The sequence below is a fragment of the Podarcis vaucheri genome (assembly GCF_965113315.1).
Source record: "Podarcis vaucheri genome assembly, chromosome: 3".
NCBI classification, from domain to species: Eukaryota; Metazoa; Chordata; class Lepidosauria; order Squamata; family Lacertidae; genus Podarcis; species Podarcis vaucheri.
In genome coordinates, this window is record NC_138761.1 from 88,364,764 (window position 1) to 88,388,162 (window position 23,399).

At 40.8% G+C, this 23,399-nt stretch overlaps 1 protein-coding gene across 6 annotated transcripts in view; it reads right to left on the reverse strand.

Annotated features, from left to right (window-relative positions):
* The window catches only part of COL19A1 (collagen type XIX alpha 1 chain), a 190,163-nt gene that overhangs the window by 68,136 nt on the left and 98,628 nt on the right, over positions 1–23,399 (reverse strand). For all 6 annotated transcript variants that reach the window (XM_082218263.1, XM_082218259.1, XM_082218261.1 and 3 more), the window contains exons 14-16: positions 20,885–20,938; positions 19,121–19,156; positions 11,204–11,257 (exon numbers count right to left, since the gene is read on the reverse strand). In XM_082218263.1, coding sequence (XP_082074389.1) covers positions 11,204–11,257; positions 19,121–19,156; positions 20,885–20,938 — 144 coding nt within the window. The remainder of the gene's footprint in view (positions 1–11,203; positions 11,258–19,120; positions 19,157–20,884; positions 20,939–23,399) is intronic.

The window sequence follows — 23,399 nt, forward strand, 5'->3', positions numbered from 1 at the left end:
AGTTCTGTTCACAGGACACTCCTGGGACATAGGGGAGAGAAGATTTCCATTGATTCTTCCTTCCCTTACCAGCCCTCTGAAAAGCTGCTCTGGGGGGCTGGGAGCTGTTTCAGAACTCTGGAGTCCTCAAGGGTTTAGGATTGAGATCTGTGCTTTTTAACTTGTTCATAAATCTAGAGTTAGTGGTGAGTAGTAAGATAGCTGGGTTTGTTGATGAAACTACATTACTCATCATTGTTAAAGCAAAAAGAGATGGTAAGAACTTCAAAAGGACCTTTCCAGACCGAATGAATCGGCGATAAAATGGCAAATGCAATCCAATGTAAACAATGTAAAGTTATGCATCTCAGGGCAAAAAAACCCAATAATCTTAATATCGCATATAACGTCATAGAGTCTGAACTGCTGGGGATTGACTAGGAACATAGTGGATAGCTTGATGAAGATGTCGAACCAGTGTGTGGCACCTGTCAAAAACGTGAATTCCATTTTAGGGACCATTAGGAAAGGAACTGAAAATAAAACTGCTAATATAATAATGCCATTATACAAATATGTGGTGTTATTGCATGTGGACAGTTCTGGACACCTTACCTCAAAAAGGATAGAATAAGAAGGGCTTCACAAAAGGGCAAGCAGAATGATCAAGAGGATGCAACAACCCCACTTTGGGGTAGTGTTACAACATGCGCAGCTTTTTATTATAGAGAAAGGTTGAGCAAGAGGCAATATGATTGAATTGTATATACTTATGCATAGAATGGAGAAAGTGGATTTTTTTTAAAAAAACCACACCAAACCAAACCATTTAACAAGATTTATATACTGCTTGACTGTAAGAAAACCTCTGAGGACTTACAAAAGTATAAAATATAACATCTAAATTCTCAATTCAAAATATTTTTAAATGGAATTTTCAAAATAAACATGCAAAAAATGATTAAAAGCAACAGTAGCTAAAAAGAGAGAAAACACATGTAACTTCTCCATGTTTTAAGAAGGCCCTGAAAAGAATACAGCAAAGGTTTGCATGATGTCAATGGGCAGCAAGCCCCAAAGTACAGGTGCTGCCACACTAAAATATTTCTTACAAGTGCGGAAAGAGTATCATTTGACACCTGTAACTGTGCTAGCTCCACAAATTGAAGCAGCTGTGTAGGCATACATGAGTCAAAGTGATCTTGTCCCGGATACTATTAGCCCAAAGATGGAAGCAAGAAGAAATACCAACAAAAGAAGAGTGGCAAGAGAAACTGATGAACTATGCTGAGATGGCAAGACTAACAGGGAAAATTCAGAGCCAGCAGGACCAGACTTTCCTAAAGGAATGAAAGAAGTTTTCAATATATCTGGAAAGAGATTGTAATCAATTGACATCGCTTGTAGGGTTCAAAGATGTTTTGTAAGGAGTAATTTATTAATTATTGTGAAAAGAATTAAGAACAGATGTATTGGAAATTGGAGTTTATAGCAATAATTATAGTAACAAAATGCATAACTAGAAAGACTTTAGAAAACCATCAGTTGAGGTTGAAGGACGTCTTAGGCTGTCATAGCCAAAAATTTTGAAATGATGTTTAAAAGGATGTTATGTTGGAAAATATGTGTAAAAACCAATAAAAAATATTTTTTTAAAAAAACAACAACAAAATGATCTTGTCCCAGTTGCGAATGGGCAACCAATGCAGATCTCTGATTAGGCTGCAACACTTCACTAACTGAGCTTCTGGATCAAGCACAAAGGGAAGCCCCACTTGCAGTAGCCCCATCCTGAAGTCACCAGTGCCTACCTAAAAAAAAAAAAGTTTCCCTCCCTCTTTTATAACATGGACATCCAATTCATGGACATCCAATGAAGATGAATGTTGGAAGATTCAGGACTGACGGAAGTACATTCCCCCCCCCCCAACAAGCATGGTTGAACCATGGAATTTGCTTCCACAAGAGGGAGCAAAGGCCACTACCCTGGGTGGCTTTTAAAGAAGATTAAACCAATTCGTGGAAGATAATGCTATCAGTGGCTACTAACCAGATATGCTCTACCTCCACTGTCAGAGGAAGTATGTTTCTGAATAGCAGTAGCTGGAAAATGCAGGAAGATTGATCAGGCCCCGTTTGTGGGCTTCCCACAGGCATCTAGCTGGCCGCTGTGAGAGCAGGATGCTGACTTGCAGTTATTTGAATCTTTGGTTCTAATCCAAAAGCCTTGCGTGCTACAATGTGGACATAGGGCCGCCCGCGTGTCTAAGCTTCCATGATACTGCCACAGAAGTCAATGGGAAAGCTGTTCCATGCAACCAGATTATTTGGAATCTGAACCCAGTTTTCTCTAGTCCAACTTACAAAAACTTACAATTTAAATAAGGAAACAAAAGAGATGTAGACCCTGAAATATGATACTCTAAATCTTAAACAGTTTTAAAACATATTACAATTAGAATGAACTTGTGCGACAATAGCGTGAAAATCAAATGCTAATGGCCACCTTAAAAGTAGTTTCCTGTGTCTGTCTGTCTGTCACTTAGTGTGTATTGACTTTAGAGTGACACTTTAAATGGGAGCAGTCTAAACAAAGTAGCAGGGAAAGCATTAAGCCAAAGAAAATGGGACTTTGACTGACATGCACAACTGTGACTCAGGTGCTAATTACCACAGAAAAAACATTATACCCTCGCAAACCCTTAAACCTTTTCCCCTCTAAGATGTCATAGACAAAGTTAGAGTGGACATCGTAGTAAACAGGATGCCAAAACACCTTGTGCCAGTCAGCCATGAGCCTTCCAAAACATACTCCATTACTATCATTCCCTCTATTTCCAATTTAAGCCGTTGCATTTTCCTGCATATGTAGCCAAACGGCACCACCACAGAGAACTGATAAGTGACTGGAAAGAAAAATGGAATCGCCAGAAAAGGAGGCAGAAGGAAGAGACACACAAATACAGGGGTGTCAACTTGAATAAAATATGGGGGGGGGAGGCAAGCTCCGCCTTGCATAATTGATCACATGACGCGGTGCACACACACCATTTGAATGGCAATGTCCATCAACAGAAACAGAATAGGAGAAAACAAATGTTTTGTTGCAAGGTCCCATTTGTTTTCTCCTAATCTGTTCCTATGGCAATTACAGTTGCACCTAACTGCTTATAAATAGTTACACACACACTGGCAACGTTGTGTATTGCCTTGGTTAAAACATCTAGAGCCCTGTCTATCACGTGTGTGGCAGGGGAAGGGAAAGGACTGAATCCAGCCCCCTGCTCTTCCTCTCAACCTATGGATCATAGAATCATAGAATCATAGAGTTGGAAGAGACCACAAGGGCCATCGAGTCCAACCCCCTGCCAAGCAGGAAACACCATCAGAGCACTCCTGACATATGGTTGTCAAGCCTCTGCTTAAAGACCTCCAAAGTAGGAGACTCCACCACACTCCTTGGCAGCAAATTCCACTGTCGAACAGCTCTTACTGTCAGGAAGTTCTTCCTAATGTTTAGGTGGAATCTTCTTTCTTGTAGTTTGGATCCATTGCTCTGTGTCCGCTTCTCTGGAGCAGCAGAAAACAACCTTTCTCCCTCCTCTATGTGACATCCTTTTATATATTTGAACATGGCTATCATATCACCCCTTAACCTCCTCTTCTCCAGGCTAAACATGCCCAGCTCCCTTAGCCGTTCCTCATAAGGCATCGTTTCCAGGCCTTTGACCATTTTGGTTGCCCTCCTCTGGACACGTTCCAGTTTGTCAGTATCCTTCTTGAATTGTGGTGCCCAGAACTGGACACAGTACTCCAGGTGAGGTCTGACCAGAGCAGAATACAGTGGCACTATTACTTCCCTTGATCTAGATGCTATACTCCTATTGATGCAGCCCAGAATTGCATTGGCTTTTTTAGCTGCCGCGTCACACTGTTGGCTCATGTCAAGTTTGTGGTCAACCAAGACTCCTAGATCCTTTTCACATGTACTGCTCTCAAGCCAGGTGTCCCCCATCTTGTATTTGTGCCTCTCATTTTTTTTGCCCAAGTGCAATACTTTACATTTCTCCCTGTTAAAATTCATCTCGTTTATTTTTGCCCAGTTCTCTAATCTGTCAAGGTCGTTTTGAAGTGTGATCCTGTCCTCTGGGGTGTTAGCCACCCCTCCCAGTTTGGTGTCATCTGCAAATTTGATCAGGATGCCCTTGAGTCCATCATCCAAGTCGTTGATAAAGATGTTGAATAAGACCGGGCCCAAGACAGAACCCTGTGGCACCCCACTAGTCACTCTTCTCCAGGATGAAGAGGAACCATTGATGAGCACCCTTTGGGTTCGGTCAGTCAGCCAGTTACAAATCCACTGAGTGGTAGCATAGTCAAGACCACATTTTACCAGCTTCTTTACAAGAATATCATGGGGCACCTTGTCAAATGCCTTGCTGAAATCAAGGTAGGCTACATCCACTGCGTTCCCTTCATCTACCAGGCTTGTAATTCTGTCAAAAAACGAGATCAGGTTAGTCTGACATGACTTATTTTTCAGAAATCCATGCTGACTATTGGTGATCACAGCATTCCTTTCTAGGTGCTCACAGACTGTTTGCTTAATGATCTGCTCCAGAATCTTCCCTGGTATTGATGTCAGACTGACTGGGCGATAATTATTTGGGTCCTCTCTTTTCCCCTTTTTGAAAATAGGGACAACATTTGCCCTCCTCCAGTCTGCCGGGACTTCGCCTATTCTCCAGGAATTCTCAAAGATGACTGCCAGTGGTTCTGAGATCACATCTGCCAGTTCTTTTAATACTCTTGGATGCAGTTCATCTGGCCCTGGAGACTTGAATACATCTAAACTAGCCAAGTATTCTTGTACTATCTCCTTAGTTATTCTGGGCTGTGTTTCCTTTGCTGAATCATTTGCTCCAAATTCTTCAGGTCGGGCATTGTTTTCTTTATCGGAGAAGACTGAGGCAAAGAAGGCATTGAGGAGTTCAGCCCTTTCTGTGTCCCCTGTTTGCATTTCACCATCTTCTCCTCTGAGTGACCCCACTGTTTCTTTGTTCTTCCTTTTGCTACGAACATACCCATAAAAGCCTTTTTTGTTGCTTTTAACCTCTCTAGCCAGCCTGAGTTCATTCTGTGCTTTTGCTTTTCTGACTTTGTGTCTACACGTGCTGGCTATTTGTTTGAATTCCTCTCTGGTGGTTTCCCCCCTTTTCCATCACTGTGATTTCAGCAAATATTTGGCATCATCAAATTTAATAAATAAATGAAAATAAAATCATTCACAGAACATCCAATTGTATACATTGACAGTTCCCAAAGGGTGGCCCGCAGATCCCAGGGGGTCTGCGTAAGCCACCCAGGGGGTCCTTGGCACCACATAACAAAAACTACCCTAGAGATATGAAAAAATTCCAAAAGCGGAGGATCCATGGCTTGACTTTTGAAAAGCAGGGAGTCTGTAGTACTTAGCTAACTGGAGTTATGGCAAATGTGTGCATATGGTGGTTTAGTGGTTAAAAAGCACTATGCCCATTAAATGACAGCTCTGAATATTTGTGAAACAGGAATGGGTTTGTTCTCTCGTGTTATAACCACTATTTTAAAACATTCAGCCTCCTTCTCTCAAGAGACCATATGATCCTTCTCTCTCCTTGCTCACCCACGATTATATGCCAGGAGAAGAAACATCCCATTCAGCTTACATTAACAGCAAGAAATGTGAATTAGCCTTTTTCTCTCTCATTAAGTGGAAGCAATTTTGGGGTGGGAAGGATAGCAGCAGCAGTCTCTTGCTAGAAGGGCTAGCAGTTGTCTTTCATCCCTATGCTACCTTGATTCAATTTCAGATGAATGAGCAAGGGCTGGAAAGATACACTAAAAGCCCTCATTAGCCTTCAGAAACAATGAATCACAGGTCCATCCAGGAAACAAACAACTTCTTAATATATCCCATATCATGCAAAATCTGCATCCAGATGGGTATGTGTATCTTTCTATCTACAGCATTCAGTTTCCTGTCCATATTGCTGTTTTGTTTTGTTTTTCCAGATTGTAAAATGTTTGCATATGGTCAATGAGATTTAAGTGTGTGTAGAATTCCTAAACTGAATGCAAAAGTCTTACGCCCTGCCTTTCCGGCGAAAAACAGATCATAATGAAGAACTGAATTTTGCCGATGGAAAAATTATAAACTCCCTTTTCCCTCCTTCAGCTTCTGGAAGCTGGCAGATTGCTTGCCAATTCTATGAATTAGAGAGAGCTGTTGTTGTTTAGTCATGTCCAACTCTTTGTGACCCCGTGGACCAGAGCACGCCAGGCACTCCTGTCTTCCACTGCTTCCCGGAGTTTCGTCAAATTTATGTTGGTAGCTTCTATAACACTGTCCAATCATCTCGTCCTCTGTCGTCCCCTTCTCCTTGTGCCCTCAATCTTTCCCAGCATCAGGGTCTTTTCCAGGGAGTCTTCTCTTCTCATGAAATGGCCAAAGTATTGGAGCTTCAGCTTCAGGACCTGTCCTTCCAGTGAGCACTCAGGTCTGATTTCCTTCAGAATAGATAGGTTTGATCTTCTTGCAGTCCATGGGACTACAAACATGCAAACCCTTTTAGATGTGTGACTTTATTATCTCAGAGCCAAACCAGATGTGACGATAAAACACAACATTTTGGGTGACCCCCCTCTCCATGCTCATGGTAGTGCTCTGTATCATATCCCATTCTGTTCCAGAGGGTTCTCCAACCCCCAGGAACAGCTTTTCAGGGTGAGTGCTTAAGAGGGTTGGAGACAGCAGGCCTTTTCAATAACATGGCTCTACCAAATGGATTCAGTAAAGCTCCTCGGCTTGCAGCAGTACTAGCACTTGAAAACGTTTTAAGAATTTCTGCTTGATTTGGGCCAGAGCATTCTGAGCTTTATTTCAACTGTGTCTAAGTGAATATGAACAGCTGCAATGTGGTTTGACGGTCCACTGCAATAACACTTTCACATGGCTTGAAGTTCGAATAAAAAGGAATGGTCTTTCATGTGGTTTACTGGAGATGTCATAGCAAAAATGAAAGTGGCACAGATGATGTTCTTGTTCAGAACAAAAAACCCACTACAGGTCGAAGCCACGTATAACCATATTAATGAATGACATGGATCTAATGGCAGGAAGAGGAGCACGTATGTGTGTATTAACTTGTTAATGCAAACATTATTTGCCCCATTTTGCCGTTTTTGTGCTTTCTGAGTTGATTTGTATTTAAACGTAGATGCTCTGAATAGAGTACAATGGGCAGCCTTCTCGTTCCCCCTCACAATTTTTGGTCATTCTTAGCCAAGCCTGTATTTTGATTTGGGCAAGCATGAAATGTCTGGCAAGACTTGCTTTGCCCTGTGACACAAGCTAAAGAACAAACCAGAAAACATGTGGGAAATTCTTTGACTGGAGATCCTGATGCTTACTTTTTTCATTTCTTTTTTTGTCAAAAGAAGCATGTGCCCTGCAAACTCGGTCAGGCAGGACCATGGTGCTGGGGAGAAATCTTAACTGCTTCCCTCCAGACCACTTTTCCACACAATTACTTCAGGGGGCATAAGAAAAATGGCACAGTTGGAAAGGATTAACCCTATTCCCCATGCCATGGTCCTTATCTAACTCATCACCTAATTCATCACCTATCTCAGCACAGTGATGTGAAGAAAAAGAGAAGTTCCAGGAGACCCAGTCAGGACTCTCTCATCTACTTTGCTTCTAAAATGTAGGCTAAGGGTGTCTCTAGCCCCCCTCTTCCTCCAATGAACAGTGATTTGGGCAGGGTTTTCCCATATACTCCCATTTTCTGTGTCTTGGCCTACACACAAATGAGGTGGCCCAAGGAGCCAACTCTAGAAAAATCTCTTAGTATTTGTCGTAGCAGGTGTTAATGAGTCCTTAGCTTGCCACTCAGCTCAGGAGAAAGAGCCTAAGAAGAGTAATAGCCGTGAATAGAGAATCCACAACACCTAGCGCTATTCCAGAGGATAAAGCGGGTGGTGACTACAGGGGGCAGGAAAGGAAGGGAGTCCTGTAACACAAGTGGAAGCCTGTTCCACTTGCATAATGGCAGCACTGGACTGGACACAAGTCCTAGGAGGCAACACTTCTAAATTACTCAATCTGTAGCAATCTTCAAAACCAGTAATGCTTAAATTCTGCATTTTGTAACTTTGTTTCTATGGTAACGTCTGCATGCACCAGAATAAGTGTATTATATCAAAAGCATCAGCTACCTAAATGCTACAGAATAAAGGAAATATAATAACGAAAAAATCTAGTCAATGGTGAAAGAGAATATATGCAGTGCTCTTAGCTAAAATCTGAAAGGCTTTCTCCTTTCTGGCATCTTTTTCCATGTATATGATTTCTGGTGGGTGAGGGTTTCGCAAAGCATGTTTCTTGTAGCAGAGGCCGCAAATGGATCACTTGCAGCTTCACAACATGCCTTGTGGAGTCATTACAGCATCTTTCTTCAAGGCACATCTTCAAAGCTACCACAAAGCAAATGACTGTTCTCCATCTTGTTCTATAAATGAAGAACTCACTCCTAGTTTTATAGCAAGCACTCTTTCCTAGTGCAAGGCCAGCTAATTTGGTTTGGGGGAAGGGAGGCTGTGCCTGTGATTGACAGGCATAAACTATGTGACCAGATTTAAGATCCCTGTTACCTAATGCAGAGCTAAACTTTGACCTCTCATTTTAGCATCTTTTAAGACATTTTACAACTCTCAGGGTAATGATCAATGCACCTAACAGTCTTTAATCAATAGATAACTCAGAAAATTGAAAAGAGCTATGCAATTATAAGCTTCCTTCACTGACTTTTTTTAAAATTATTATTATTTAAATCAGAATCATCACCCATCAGCATTATACCAAGGAAACCAAAAGTTCTTAATAATCTGGTAGGGAATTTACATTGAACAATTTTCTTTAACTCTCCTCTTCCACATCCCAAATAATAATGAGGTATGGCTTTGGTTAATGAAAAGTTTTACGAAATGTCAGTGCTCATTAATGGAGACACAAATGGGAAAAAGAAATAGCAGGCTGGATCCCACACAAAATGCTATGTAGTACCATCAATTGACAAGTCCTGTACACCAGTGATTGAACATTTGAATGGGTTATTTAAGAACAAGCTATTTATATATTTCTGAGGCAATGTACTGATACTCTTCCTATAATTTTTGCTAGGGCCAGCTATGGAATCTGAAATCGAATGAATGCCATAAATGTAACATAACAATAGGAATTAAGGAACATATGGATCAACGTCCTAATTTAATATAAGCAACTGTTGTAGACCAAGGACAGATTCACTTGCATTAGTATCAAATGCAGGCTTTGAAAGTCCGTATTTGGGTGACTAATGTTAGTATCTGGTTCTCAGTGGTATTTCCAAGAGCTAATTCAAATGCTCAGGCACCTGCATTTTACATTCTTTTCATGCACCCACAGAGAGCACATGGAGGTACCTTGCTTGAAGAAACTCCCATGTCAAATTCTTCTCCTAATGCTCAAAGAAGATACCTAAATAAACCTGTTTCCGTATACTCAGAGCTCAATAGTTCTGAAACACACAAAAATGTAGAGAAGCCTTCCCCAACCTGAAGGCCTTCTTTTGGACTACAGCTCCCATCAGACCTAGTCAGCATGGCCAATGGTCCAGGATAATGGCAGTTTAGTCCACCAACTGGAGGGCACCAAGTAGAGGAAGGCAGCTATATAAAGAGGTAGGGGTTACCTTTGCTAAGCTGCCCAACATGAATATTTGTCACACTCTGCTTGTTTTCTCATTCTCTACTATTTCAGTTCCTTTTATATTTAATGATATCATTTCATTTACTGTTGAAGAAGTTCTTACTAGCAGAAAGCCTCTTGATCTTTATATAAAACATTAAATGATTTATTATTCTTCTAACCGTAATTTTGTTTGCAAATCACTGAGGTTTAATCACCCACATTTCTTTATTTTGTATTTTATTTTAAGATAAATGTGTCAAAAGTGTGAGGAGGCCAAAAGGTTCTCTAAGAAAATGTACACTCTTTACTCCCACAGTCTTTTAGTTCTACACATTTAGACCAGACCAGATGGGACAGAGAAAATTATTCCAATCATAACCAGAAAATTATTAGAGACTCTTCCTTGACCCTGACATCCGAGCAGGAATTTTTTTTTGGAAAGTGACATTTGTTTAGCTTATATTTAGATTTTGCATTTTGTAAAACCCTGTTTAATTTATTGATGGCTTCTTTTCATTACAGGTTATCTTGTTGTGTTCACCTGCAAATGCTACCTCATCTTTCTTCAAACTTCTCCATATTACACATAATAACCAGACCCACAGATAGTTGCTAAACAGAATTCTTAGCTTACATGTGCACCATATGGTTATGTGTGTATGATATGCCTCTGAATGTATTAAGAACAGCTGGCACAGCATGTCCCACATGGTTTGAGCATATCTGCACCATAAACTTATATGACTCTTATACTTATAGTTTCCCCCCAGAGAAGCCTGGAAATTGCACTTCAGAGAGGTCAGTGTCAATTCGCTGCTAGAGAGTCCCCAACCCCTTCCATACAACAGTTCACTAGGTTTCCATGAGAGAATGAATAAGGTTGTGATCTGAGCCCCTTTCAGGGGCTAATTCTGGACTGAATGTATGCAAAGAGCTCCTGACTTGCCCATGGGAATTCAAAATGGAACCCCATCAACAATTATTTGGAGCGGAGGTACTCAAGTTATAAGTACCCATGCTCGACTTAGATGGGCCTCTCCATATCAAGCTCCTTCCGTTTCCTGAAACCCAAAAAGGTTTTATTTTAGAAAAGGGGAGATGGAATGGCAGTTAGCAGAAAGCTCCCTCAACAAGGAAGACCTTGGTGGCAAATATCATGTAAAGTGAAGGGATTTTATTTTTCAAAGCATGGGGAAAACAGAATGTCAGCGTCTGAGCAACATCTCACCAGGAGGAGGTGCCATACTATGCTGCTTGAAAGGTTCAGGGCAATACTTCACAGAAAATATAACCAGATTGACCCCAACAGATTTCTGCAGTCGCCATTACAAAGTTCAACAAAGCAAAATATGGCTTCTCATTCAGCTGTTGCAACACAAGCATCTTAGTTCCTGCTCAGGAACAGCCTGTTGCGTAAGCAAGCACAAACCAGTTGTTCACGAATCTACTCACCCTCTGGCCTTCTTTCCCAGGTGGCCCTTGAGGACCTTCTATTCCTGGCACACCCTGTAAATACAAATAGTTTAGAACGTTTCTCATTAATATTACTTAGTTGTACTATGGAATTCAAAATCTTAGTGAGAAAGACTTCACTAACGTTTAATCAACCACCTCTTCTTGCCCAATATCTATATATTGGTCATATCTACTTATGGGTAGAGCTGAAAAGTGTTAAATGTGTAAAAGGGTACGTAGAAAGCTGCACATGCAATGGAAAAGCCTGCTGGGTCAAAATTGCTGCAGTTCTGATACAGCATCGCTTATGCGATCTAGAAAGACAATGCACTAGGGAATACTGTAAATGTTGCAAAGGATGATGATGAACTTATTTTACTAATAAATGGCAGCCTCAATGTCTGATCGCTTCACACACTGTTTTCTAGACAGGTAGGTAGCCATGTTGGTCTGCCGTAGTTAAAACAAAATAAAAAAATCCTTCCAGTAGCACCTTAGAGACCAACTAAGTTTGTTATTGGTATGACATTTCGTGTGCATCCACACTTCTTCAGATATCTGAAGAATGTCTGGGATGCAGGTGGCGCTGTGGGCTAAACCACAGAGCCTAGGACTTGCCGATTAGAAGGTCGGCGGTTCGAATCCCCATGATGGGGTGAGCTCCCGTTGCTCAGTCCCAGCTCCTGCCAACCTAGCAGTTCGAAAGCATGTCAAAGTGCAAGTAGATAAATAGGTACTGCTCCGGCAGGAAGGTAAACGGCATTTCTGTGTGCTGCTCTGGTTCGCCAGAAGCGGCTTAGTCATGCTGGCCACATGCTGTACGCCGGCTCCCTCGGCCAATAAAGCGAGATGAGCACCGCAACCCCAGAGTTGGTCACGACAGGACCTAATGGTCAGGGGTCCCTTTACCTTTTTAAGGTGCTACTGGAAGGAATTTTAAAATTTTGTTTTCTAGACAGTGACATTATTCTTATACACTCTCCTCTTTCCCAAATGGTGAGACGTCAAAGGGCAGAGATAAAAGATTTTGTTTCCTCTGAATAACTTAGCATTAGATATTTGTAGTGTGTTCAAATATGCAAGCAGTAAATAATGGAGGCAAGCAGAAGCTCCTACAGGAGGCAGTAAAATGGCCAACTTCACATCAGATCCCTAGAGAGAGTTCCTTTGTACTCCTAGGAACTTCCGCATCAGCCGGCTCAGAACAATCTTTCCCCAGAATTCAAGTGGCAAAACGGCTTTCAGTTGTCTCTCTTGGCATTTTCAGACATTTAGTGTGTCAGTACACTGAATGGACATGAGGAGTAGGAACAACAGAAAGCCCCACTCACTATGCCTGTTCAGTTTACTGTCTGAAAAAACCCCTATGCCTATGCAAAGCCTAAATTCATAATGTTTACTCAAATGGGAACAGTGTAAGCTTTGTTTTTTATGACACCCACCGAAGCCTTCATCAGTAACCCCCAGCAGGGACCCCAGACTCTGATTCATCTAAAAAAATAAAATCAAACCTCTAGCCCTTGTAGGAAGTTATGAAGCAAAATGTGCAGGTACTCTTTTAAGCGATTTATCTGAAATAACCTAGCCTGTCTGTTCCCATCTGCCAGAGTTTTTAGCCAATGAGTGAAGTGAGAGTTGAGATTGATAAGTGAATTTGGACACCAAGCAGCAGAAATCCCTGGGGTCACATCTGAATCAAGAATCATAGTTTGCTTTATTCTAACACAACACTACCGGTAAGCCCAAGAACAAAACCTTGGCTATAAATCAAGGTATCTTGGGAGTGGAACAAACCACAAACCCTAGTGAAGACACAACACTAAACCAGGGGTTGCAATTTCATTCCTTCCGAAGCTAGTGGTGGACAGGGGAGCACATTCAAGGTAAGCCATTAACTATGGTTTACTATGACATGCAACCTGAATCTATGTCTTTGGGTCTCCACCTAAAACTCATACAATAGTTTTATAAAATCCCTTTGCAATGGAATGAGAAAGTAATCATGCCTAGCTCGCCCCATGATTTTCATGGGACTTGATTTAAACTCAGCTATTGTTCTCTGAATTTTAGAATTTATTCCCATGTTCTAGAACAGGAATAAAGAAAATTATGTTCAGTGGTGAAGGTGATAAAAATTGAAAAGAATATGGGAGATACTAAAACTGCTAGATTACATGCCTCAAAGGGAAGGTATTGCTTGATTAAATTAATACTGTGAATCATTTCATATAAAATTTAATCACTTCAAGGAGTTCCCTCTTGCCCCTTTAAAAAAAACAACCATTCTTCCTGCCAGACTCAAAAGACCCAAGAATATTCTTCATACCTTATTAATTAATCACAAGGTATTTCTTTTGTTGCATTTATGTGAAATGTTAATAAGCTGAGGTCATGAAGGCTTTTCTGAACCACTGTGGCCAAAATTGCTACTATTAGTTATTATACAGCTGAAAGCTAAAATTAAATGACATATTTATAATGTGATAATGTATGTATAACATGTTCAGAGGAATAAAGTACTGGATAAAGTCAGCATGCATTGTAAGTGTTATGTATAATGAAAACAAAATATATTATACCAAATCTAACAAACAGATTTTCTACTTTTCATTGTTCTACTAAGTGTTTGAGGGTGAATATGAAGGGTTGTACCTAAATAAGTTAGAGCAGACCCACTGAAATTCATGGATCAAAATTAAGTCTTCCTCAGTGATTTCTATGGGTCTACTCTGAGTTCAACAAAAGTTTACTACAACCTAGCGTTCAAGGGTGTGTCAGAGCTTCCTTATTTGCCTATATATGTAGATCAGGTCACAGTCGGACAATCACAAACTATTAAACCATCTCAGTCCTTTGACACCTGAGATGTAAATTTTCAGAATCCACCCTATTTTTGTGACTGCGTTTTTTGTAAGTTTTAAAAACTTTTTATGTTGTATTTTAAATTGTTTGGGCCTTAGAATGAAATGTGAATAGTAAATAATAAACAAACAAACAAACAAACAAACAAATAAAGGAGATCTGCATTTCTCATAGGTAATGTGGCTGTGTTATGGTGATATTGAAAGAAAATGAAAGGAAGGAAGTAGTCCATGCATTTAGGAAAATAAGAGAACAGGAAGATATCAATAGTTAAACTTTTAAGTATTCTCATTTTTTTCTTTGTGCTTGTACTTACATCTATTTTATTCTAAGGGTGGGGCGGGTTTCATGGTCTTTCAGTTTCAAAGACTGCACTATTAACACACAAGAGCTTACTATGCGAAACATCCTAACTATATCATTTAAAGTCTTGAAGGGGGTTGCATTGCTACATTGCAATGAAGTGCATTAGGAATGGAAAGAAACTAAATAATTTTACATCATTATCCTAATGAGAAATATAATATCATTTTTGTGTCAATTGCAGAGTCTGCAAGGTTGTTGTTTTCCAAAACATAAATCTCCTCAGGGGCCAAAAAAACCATATTTACTCAAGCTTCCCTGAATAACTGTGCAAGGGAGATAAAAATAGCCTAAAATGACAGCAACATATTCTGATTCTCTTGACAGGTTTACCTTGACAAGATACTCCCACTGCATGCAAATAAAATTAAACAAGATTAAAAATCCAAGAGCACAGTACTGCACAACCTGCCCTGGGTGCGGGAAGGAAAACTCTGCTCTTATTCTCCAATATTGGAAGCATGTGACCAAAGTTGCAGACAATCAGCTACAACTCTGTTCTTTAAATTATTGGATCAAACAGCAACTATACTGGTAACTATTCTGCTATGTGCAGAAAGATCCTTATACACTTCTATCACGTCCCCGTTTACTCATCTTTTGTTCTAAGTTAAAAGCCCCAAATGTTGCAACCATGTTTATAGGGAATTGTTCCAGCCCCATGATCATTTTGGTTGCAAAATGGTAGCCACTGTTGTCCACAACAGTATACAATGGTACCTCAGGTTACATACGCTTCAGGTTACACACACTTCAGGTTACAGACTCCGCTAACCCAGAAATAGTGCTTCAGGTTAAGAACTATGCTTCAGGATGAGAACAGAAATCGGGCTCTGGTGGCGCAGTGGCAGCGGGAGGCCCCATCAGCTAAAGTGGTGCTTCAGGTTAAGAACAGTTTCAGGTTAAGTATGGACCTCCGGAACAAATTAAGTACTTAACCTGAGGTACCACTATAATCTGCAGCTTTAGAGCTTTATACAATGTGTACTCTGTATGTCACTTGTTTGCTGAATTTGTATCTGAGAGTGACCACTGAACGTGTCCAGGCCTGAGTGACCAGCTTCCTCATTCTGTTTGCTTTGCGCTGAACATGTTATCTGATGCTTCATTTGACAAGGCCCCAAGGAGTACGGAGCCAGCATTCCAAGTATCTGTTTAGTAAGCAAATCTTAGGTACTTCTGCTTGTGACTGACTTAACCCTTGGCTTCTGTGTAAACATTTGGTGCCATCTGGATGAGTATTTTATAACTCTGCAAAGGGATAGGCCCACAGGAACGTAGAGACGGACGCTCATTTTCCTGGGGAACTAAAAGCTACGGATCAAATGTCAAGAGGAATAGCTTTCATATACTTTACAAGAGAGATCACTATACCACCTTCCTTCACCTGTCACTCTTGTGACATGACATGCACAGGCTTAAGCTCTCGATGCCAGAAAGGAGAGGGGAGCTTAGCCAACTGTGTCATTTCGGATAAAAGTCTCTGACTTCTTTCGCCTTATTCAGCACCTTGACAAAACTATGAAGCTAATGCTGTCATCTCTGGTGTTCAGTCACTGGATGGGCCTAGTGATACACATTAAGAATCTTAGATGTGAAAACGATTACTTATGTGGGTCCTCAGTAAACTAGGCTGCCATTCCATTTGATTTAATGGGGCTTACACCCAAGCAGACATGCCTAGAACTGTGATGTTAAAGGTAAAGGTAAAGGTACCCCTGCCCGAACGGGCCAGTCTTGACAGACTCTGGGGTTTGTGCGCCCATCTCACTCAAGAGGCCGGGGGCCAGCGCTGTCCGGAGACACTTCCGGGTCACGTGGCCAGCGTGACAAAGCTGCATCTGGCGAGCCAGCGCAGCATACGGAACGCCATTTACCTTCCCGCTGGTAAGCGGTACCTATTTATCTACTTGCACCCGGGGGTGCTTTCGAACTGCTAGGTTGGCAGGCGCTGGGACCGAGCAGCGGGAGCGCACCCCGCCGCGGGGATTCGAACCGCCGACCTTTCGATTGGCAAGCCCTAGGCGCTGAGGCTTTTACCCACAGCGCCACCCGCGTCCCTGTAATCTAGCTCATATGAGGAGGTTAAAAATTCAAGTTGTAAATTAATGCTTTTAAAACATACTATAATGTATAAATAATGTATTATAAAAGGTAAATATTATTCAGCATCTCAGGTAGCCCAGTTCAAAATACATTTCATTAGAAATAAATTCAACTTATTTTTTTCCCCTTGACACCCCCAAATAATTAAGAGGTCTAAATCCACATTTTTCTTAAATATATAGTAGGCTTGATTCGGAAATCCCAGGTGATTTTATATGGCAGTTATGCAAAAACCTTGGTAATATAGTGATGCTGACAGAATGTGTAGTCACATGTGTGACTGGGGTGTTAAACTAAATCCTGTATAGGTAACATGCTGCTTCTTAAGCATTAAAAAGGAACTCCGTATGAAAGTTTCCTGGCTGTGATTATAAGTGAAGGTTGAACTAAGCTCATTCAAACTGGCAACTGCAAGTGCAGGGACAGGAGACAAATTTGATTACATTCACATTTAAAGCTTAATTTATCAAACATTCTGAAACAAAACGTGGAGCACAGCCATCCTTCAAAAATCCCACTTATCAGAATTTCTGCAATGCAGTTCTCCAACCAATGTTCATAAAAAAGGATGTTGGGAGAAAACGTGTATAAAATGAATATATTTGTGAAAATAATATACAAAAATGCATTTACGAGGATAAATTGCTTGCCAAAAACATGTGCGTTTGTCAAAACCGCTGACAATAATGTGTTAAAATTAATTTTATAATGAATGATTTTAGAGTGTTGTGTTGTGTTGTACATTTGTACTGTTTTATTGTTGTTAGCCGCCCTGAGCCCGGCTTCGGCTGGGGAAGGCGAGATATAAATAAAATTTATTATTATTATTATTATACAGAAACTGCAGAGACGTGGAGAACTGAATGTAAGAAGAGAAAAATGAGAAACTGGGAGATCTGAAATTGACAGATCCTTCCATCCCTAGTGACATTGGATAATTTTTTTTCCTGCTGGATATTCTAAATGTAGTTGTAACAATCACCCCCCTGCCCACTAGTATATGGATGACACACAGCTCTCTTCATTTCCAACATGCTATCCTACAGAGGCAGTTGGAGTTCTAAAACAGTGTTTCGGGGCAGTTCTGAATTGGATATGGGTGTGGATGAACAAACTGAAGCTTAATTAGATATGCCATGAGGAATCTAATAGGCTGTACCAGAAATGAGAATCCCTAATTGAGTCCTTGCAAGCAAGTTCAAACTGAGCAGGGAATGTTTGAATGCCCATCTTTGACACCTCTGCTGCCCCCTTCCCTTACACCCTGAGGGCCCAGTGACTCACATGTGGTAGTGGGGGAGGGGGGTCCAAGATGCTCCAGATTCCTGGCAAAGTGCCTATTCTCCATGGGACTAAGATTACAAATCCCAGCTGCCGTAGGAAGAAAATATGGTGCTATTTGCATCAGTTTCCACTAGGGAGAAAGTGGTACAGCTTATCAATCCTTCTTTTCCTATACATGTCCCCGATAGCCTTACAAACACATTGTATTAAAAGAAAGACAATTGGCTCCATAGGTACATCAAGTCAGCAATCTTTTCCTTTGTACAGTTCCCCAGGAAGGGACTGCACATTACGACATACATCCACATTGTAAAAGGTAAAGGTACCCCTACCAGTCTTGCCAGACTCTAGGGTTGTGCGCTCATCTCACTCTAGAGGCTGGGAGCCAGCGCTGTCCGCAAACACTTCCGGGTCACATGGCCAGCGTGACGAAGCTGCTCTGGCGAGCCAGCGCAGCACACGGAAACGCCGTTTACTTTCCCGCTAGTAAGCGGTCCCTATTTATCTACTTGCACCCAGGGCTGCTTTCGAACTGCTAGGTTGGCAGGCGCTGGGACCGAGCAGCGGGAGCACACCCCACCGCGGGGATTCGAACCGCTGACCATGCGATCGGCAAGTCCTAGGCGCTGAGGTTTTACCCACAGCGCCACCCGTGTCCCTCAACATCCACTTTGTAGGAGCGTATTATAAGACATTTCCTCCCTGTGTGGCTGCCGAGGAAGTCTTAGCTGCTTTGAACACCTATAAAATGTTGTTGGAAGGAAGAGGAAGTCTGCAGGTCACCTTGTTGGTTAATAGATTATATGGCTTAATCCACAGATCTATGTTCCATAAATGAGTCTGGGGTGAGCAAAAAGGGTAGGTTTCACTCCAAAACACAGAGAAAACCAGAAATTCCTCACTGCTACCTACAATCCTTCAGTTGTCCCACTGAAGCCATTGTCAGATATGAAAGGTGATGAACAAAATGGCAGAAATTGTTAAAAAAAATGCTTGCATGGCTTTGTTTCACACATTCAGAATACAAGCAATGTATGCTCTTAAATGGGTAGGAAAACACAGTGTGCACAACTAAATATATCTGTTTTTCTTTACACTATTTCAGGATTGAAAATGCTATAATTGCAATAGTATGTTACAAATCACTGGATGCATATTTTATTTCAGAAAAAGAAGTGAGCAGCTCATTTAACTATCTTATTAACAATCTACTGACAAGTGCAGCATTAGGCAACCCAAAAAATAAACATCGACATGCATCAGAACAATCTCTTCTTGTCTCTTGTCTAGCGTACTTACACTAAGGGCAGCTGGTCCTGGAGGTCCCATATCGCCCTATAAAATTAGGCAAAAACCAAAAGTCAGTGATCTTCTCACTCTAAAAAAAACTTAATCACACTTTTAAAAAAGTATTTTATTGATCTTTAAAAAACAGGAACACACACACAAACACCTGAAAGATGAGTACAGGATTCCATATTTGAAAGGAAAGAAACCCAAAGCTTAAAGCTTCAGCTGCTCCTTCAACTTACATAGTTCTCCCCCATTTCTTTTAGGTATGTTAGGATAAAAGATGATTGCTGACCAAGGTCACCCAAGTGGGTGAGGTTTTGAACTAGATCTGCTTCGTATTAGTTCCAACACTCCATAATCATTACATGACACCAGCTCTTTTGTTTTGCTTATCAGACAGTGTCTGGTCAGAGGTGTCTCTCTATACTGAAAGATTATGTACCAAAATGACCGCTCACCAGTCGCATCAGTGGGCAGCTTTTGTAACCCGGCGTGGGCTCCCCAACCTCCAGAGCCATGCCATAGCTGCATGGCCATTGCTCTGTCTCCTGGGTTAGCCACCGAAGATACAGGGCTCCCGCCTGGCCCTGGTTCAAATCAGTCAATGCCGCGGTGGCAGCCTGGGGGACAGAGCAAAGGCCAGGTAAGGAGGCACCGATGCCATTCAGTCAGCTCAGAGCATCAGTGGAGCAGCATGAAGAGCTGAGGACCAGAGAGAGGTTCATTGGAGGATCAGGAGCTAACCGACGGGGAAGAATATGTACCAAAATGTGTTGCTACCACAGGAAAAAAGGTAGCATGAACAAAAGCAGAATGCCCCGGCGACATCACACATTGTACATTTAAAGCACTCTGGTGCATTTTAACAGGCATGACCTCCCTCTGGAGAGGGAGGTATACATCCCCCAAAGAACAAAAAGAAGCAGGGGGAGATCCATGTAATGTATGTGTGTGTGGAGGGTAAGGGATCACCTTGTTGGCGCCCATCACTCTTATGGAGGGAGGGAAGATAAATGGATTGCATAAGCTTTTGTGGACCAGAGCCCATTTTGTCAGATGACCAAAGCATTCATTGATGTATAGAGAGAAGAAAGGGGGGGGGGAGTTGTTTTTACAAACTGAGAGCAAAGGACCAAACAACTGAGAGTGGTGCAGATGTGTCACATTACTATGCAGAACACAAGCGGATACAAGATCCAATCAGCAGAACACAAATGAATACTAGATCCGATCAGGTGTGACCCATTCCCAACTCCTGTGTGCTGGAGGTGAACGGGCTCAGCAATATGAATAGGGCAGATCAATACCTAAAGAGGGATAATTACAAAATAATTAAACTATTTATAAAATGCTGTAATGTAAAGGTGAGGCAGACGCGCTTGGCTTAGCACACATAATACTTGTCATTGCAACGCATTTGCTTGCTTGCAGGGAAGATGAGTAGAAGCAAGGAGAGAAATGGAGGGGCTGCATTTTTCCAAAGAAATACAAATTGCAGTTTGTGCTCCCCTACAATGTCTGTATTACCAGGAATCCTGCACAGCAAATGAGCAACCATTACAGGTTTATTTGTTTTTCAATAATCTCTTAGTGATACAGAAATAATTGCATCAAAAACCAGAACAGTGTAATTATATGCATATTAAATTTATGAACAGTGATTGTTCTAAAGTGATTTTTGACCATTTTCCTCATTAAACAAGCCTTGTCTGGATATTCTGGCAAATCATCAGGATTTAGTCATTTGCGTATCCACGCACGAATGAATACCTTTTCTCCCTTTATACCAGCCACTCCAGGATCACCGGGATCACCTTTCAAACCCTATGGATTAAGCAAAATAATAATAATAAAAATAAATAAATAAATAAATAAATAAATAAATAAATGTACAATTACTTCAGCAATACATTAATGCATGTGCCAGCAAAATAAAGCCTTGAGGCTTCTTTAAAATTGCAACCAGAGCAGTGAAACATCAAAGAAGAACCAAAGAGCTGTAGCAGGTTGTATGAATTACTTGACATAAATTATGAAATGCATATGGGAATTTTGCAACACTGAAAAACTAACTCATCCCCTTTCACTTTTGTAACTTTTTTCTTTCTTTCAACACACTAGCTTATGGAAACAAAGGGGAACCAATGCACCCCACACTAAATTTTCAGTTATTTAGAGGAGAGAAGACATTTCATGAAGCATCCAGAATGTGGGAGAGATTCAAAAGCATGCCTGTTTAACAGGAATAGTCTTCTCATCATACTAAAAGACATCTTGAACCAGAGAATAGACTTCTCACATTTGGGGATCAGATAAGAAACAAGGGTTATAAATGCAATGTGAAATGTGATAAGATGTAGTAGTACTATTACTAAAATTTGTGTTTCCCCTTTCTACATAAATATGTTCAAAGCAGCTCACAACAGAACATCAAAAATGCAAATCAATACAACCTTACAATAACAATAAAATACAATTTCATTTTGAAACATGACAATCCAACAAACAATTCGCTCTGATAATATAAACATTATGACATTTAAAGACACCATAAAGCACACTTATCTTTAAATTCATCAATTAATGACATTTCTATTCAATTAATGTCAACAATATTATTGTTAGCAGTAGTAGTATTGGTGGTAAAATAATTTATATTATTATGTAATATACTATAGGTCACAGGAATTTATTTCCAGCTAGTCTGGCAGATTATAGTTTTTAGAAGAATAAAAACATAAATACAATACAATGAATGAATATATCATCACTGTAGTATCAGCTTAGGTGGCTGAGATTGGCACAGAAAAAAAAAGTTATACATGTTACTCTATAGGAGAATCATGATTCTTGGCCCCAAGTCCTCCTTCCTCCTCCTTCAAGGTTTCCTAATACTATAGCTTGTTTTTCGGTAACAGGAAAGCAAGTGGCACTAAAATGATAAGCAACATCTGTGCTCTGGGGGGAACAGAAACATTAAATCAGTAAGTATTCAAAATACTTGTATTTGTGCAACTTCACTTCCTGCAAAAATTACATTAATTCACCATCTGGAAGAAAGATCATTTAGAGCTATATGAGCATTTAAGTATCCACTTTGGATTAAATGGTGGATGTTGTCAATAATTCTGATTTAGCTTTGATGTGGCCTTTATTATGCATGCCAGCAACAGAAGAGTTAAATCTGAAGTAGTCTTTGATTTATCAAAAAGAGACAGGCCAAGCAAAGGAAAAAGAAAGTGAGAGGAAGGCTTCTCTATGGCTTATTAATGCCTGTGCATGAAATGGTATAAATGCAAATCATGAGAATCTGATTTCTGAATGAATGTTGAAGGTTTCTGAATTGCTATGGTCTGAAAGTGGAATTGGTTTAGGTGGTAACTTTAGAACACAAATGGAATAATATCTTCCATCAAAGAAATCACTTCTGTGGCTGTATTTACAGGAGAGATGGAACTGAGAAAAAGACACACAAGGAAACATATGCTATTGCTTAATAATTCCACAAGCGCAATAAATCCACAAACTTCACTCACTCCTAACTGGTATGTACATAGCATGATGCTATTTAGAACTTTGTTGCTTAATTTGCAAAATGGGTGAGGCCAACATTTATCTGCCCTTATTTGAAAACAGCTATCTTCTCCCAGGAGTCTTTCCCCCGGATGGGAAAATGGGAAGATAGGAACTGATAGATACAGTCTGGCTACATAGAAGAGGCCTCATGAACTTGACTCCTAGGAAGGTTGCCATCAGCAATAGTTGTTCGCAATAAAGCAGAAGAACCTGTATCAGGTTAGATGGGACATTTTACGTGCCCTGCTATAATGGATCATTCTGAGCCCTGTTGGAACGTTCCATCACTGCTGTGTCAGAATTGACAGCTCATCATTTACCACCACAACCAGGCTGAGGTGGTTAGGTCCTCTTGGTGCCAAGGGCTAGAACTGTACAGGTGTAGAAGGTTTAGCCATTTTGCAGTTTGACTGATGCTGCACTTACATCTGAGGTTCTGGAAGTGATAGTGAGGAACATACCCTATCGTGAAATCTGTGCTTGGTGCGACACAGCAGAATACAATGCTGTTGACTGTGGGTTCCACTCATGCACACAGCAGGCATGATATCAAGGTCACAGCAACAATAGTAGCTTTAGTAGAATTAGTACACCAGCATTAGGAGCTGACAAGTGTTGTGGCTGAAAGGGCGAGGTGCTACCATTGCCTCTTAGTGATCTATGACTGTTCCCTTGCTGGCAGCGGCCTTTTAAGTTCAAGTTAGGGTGC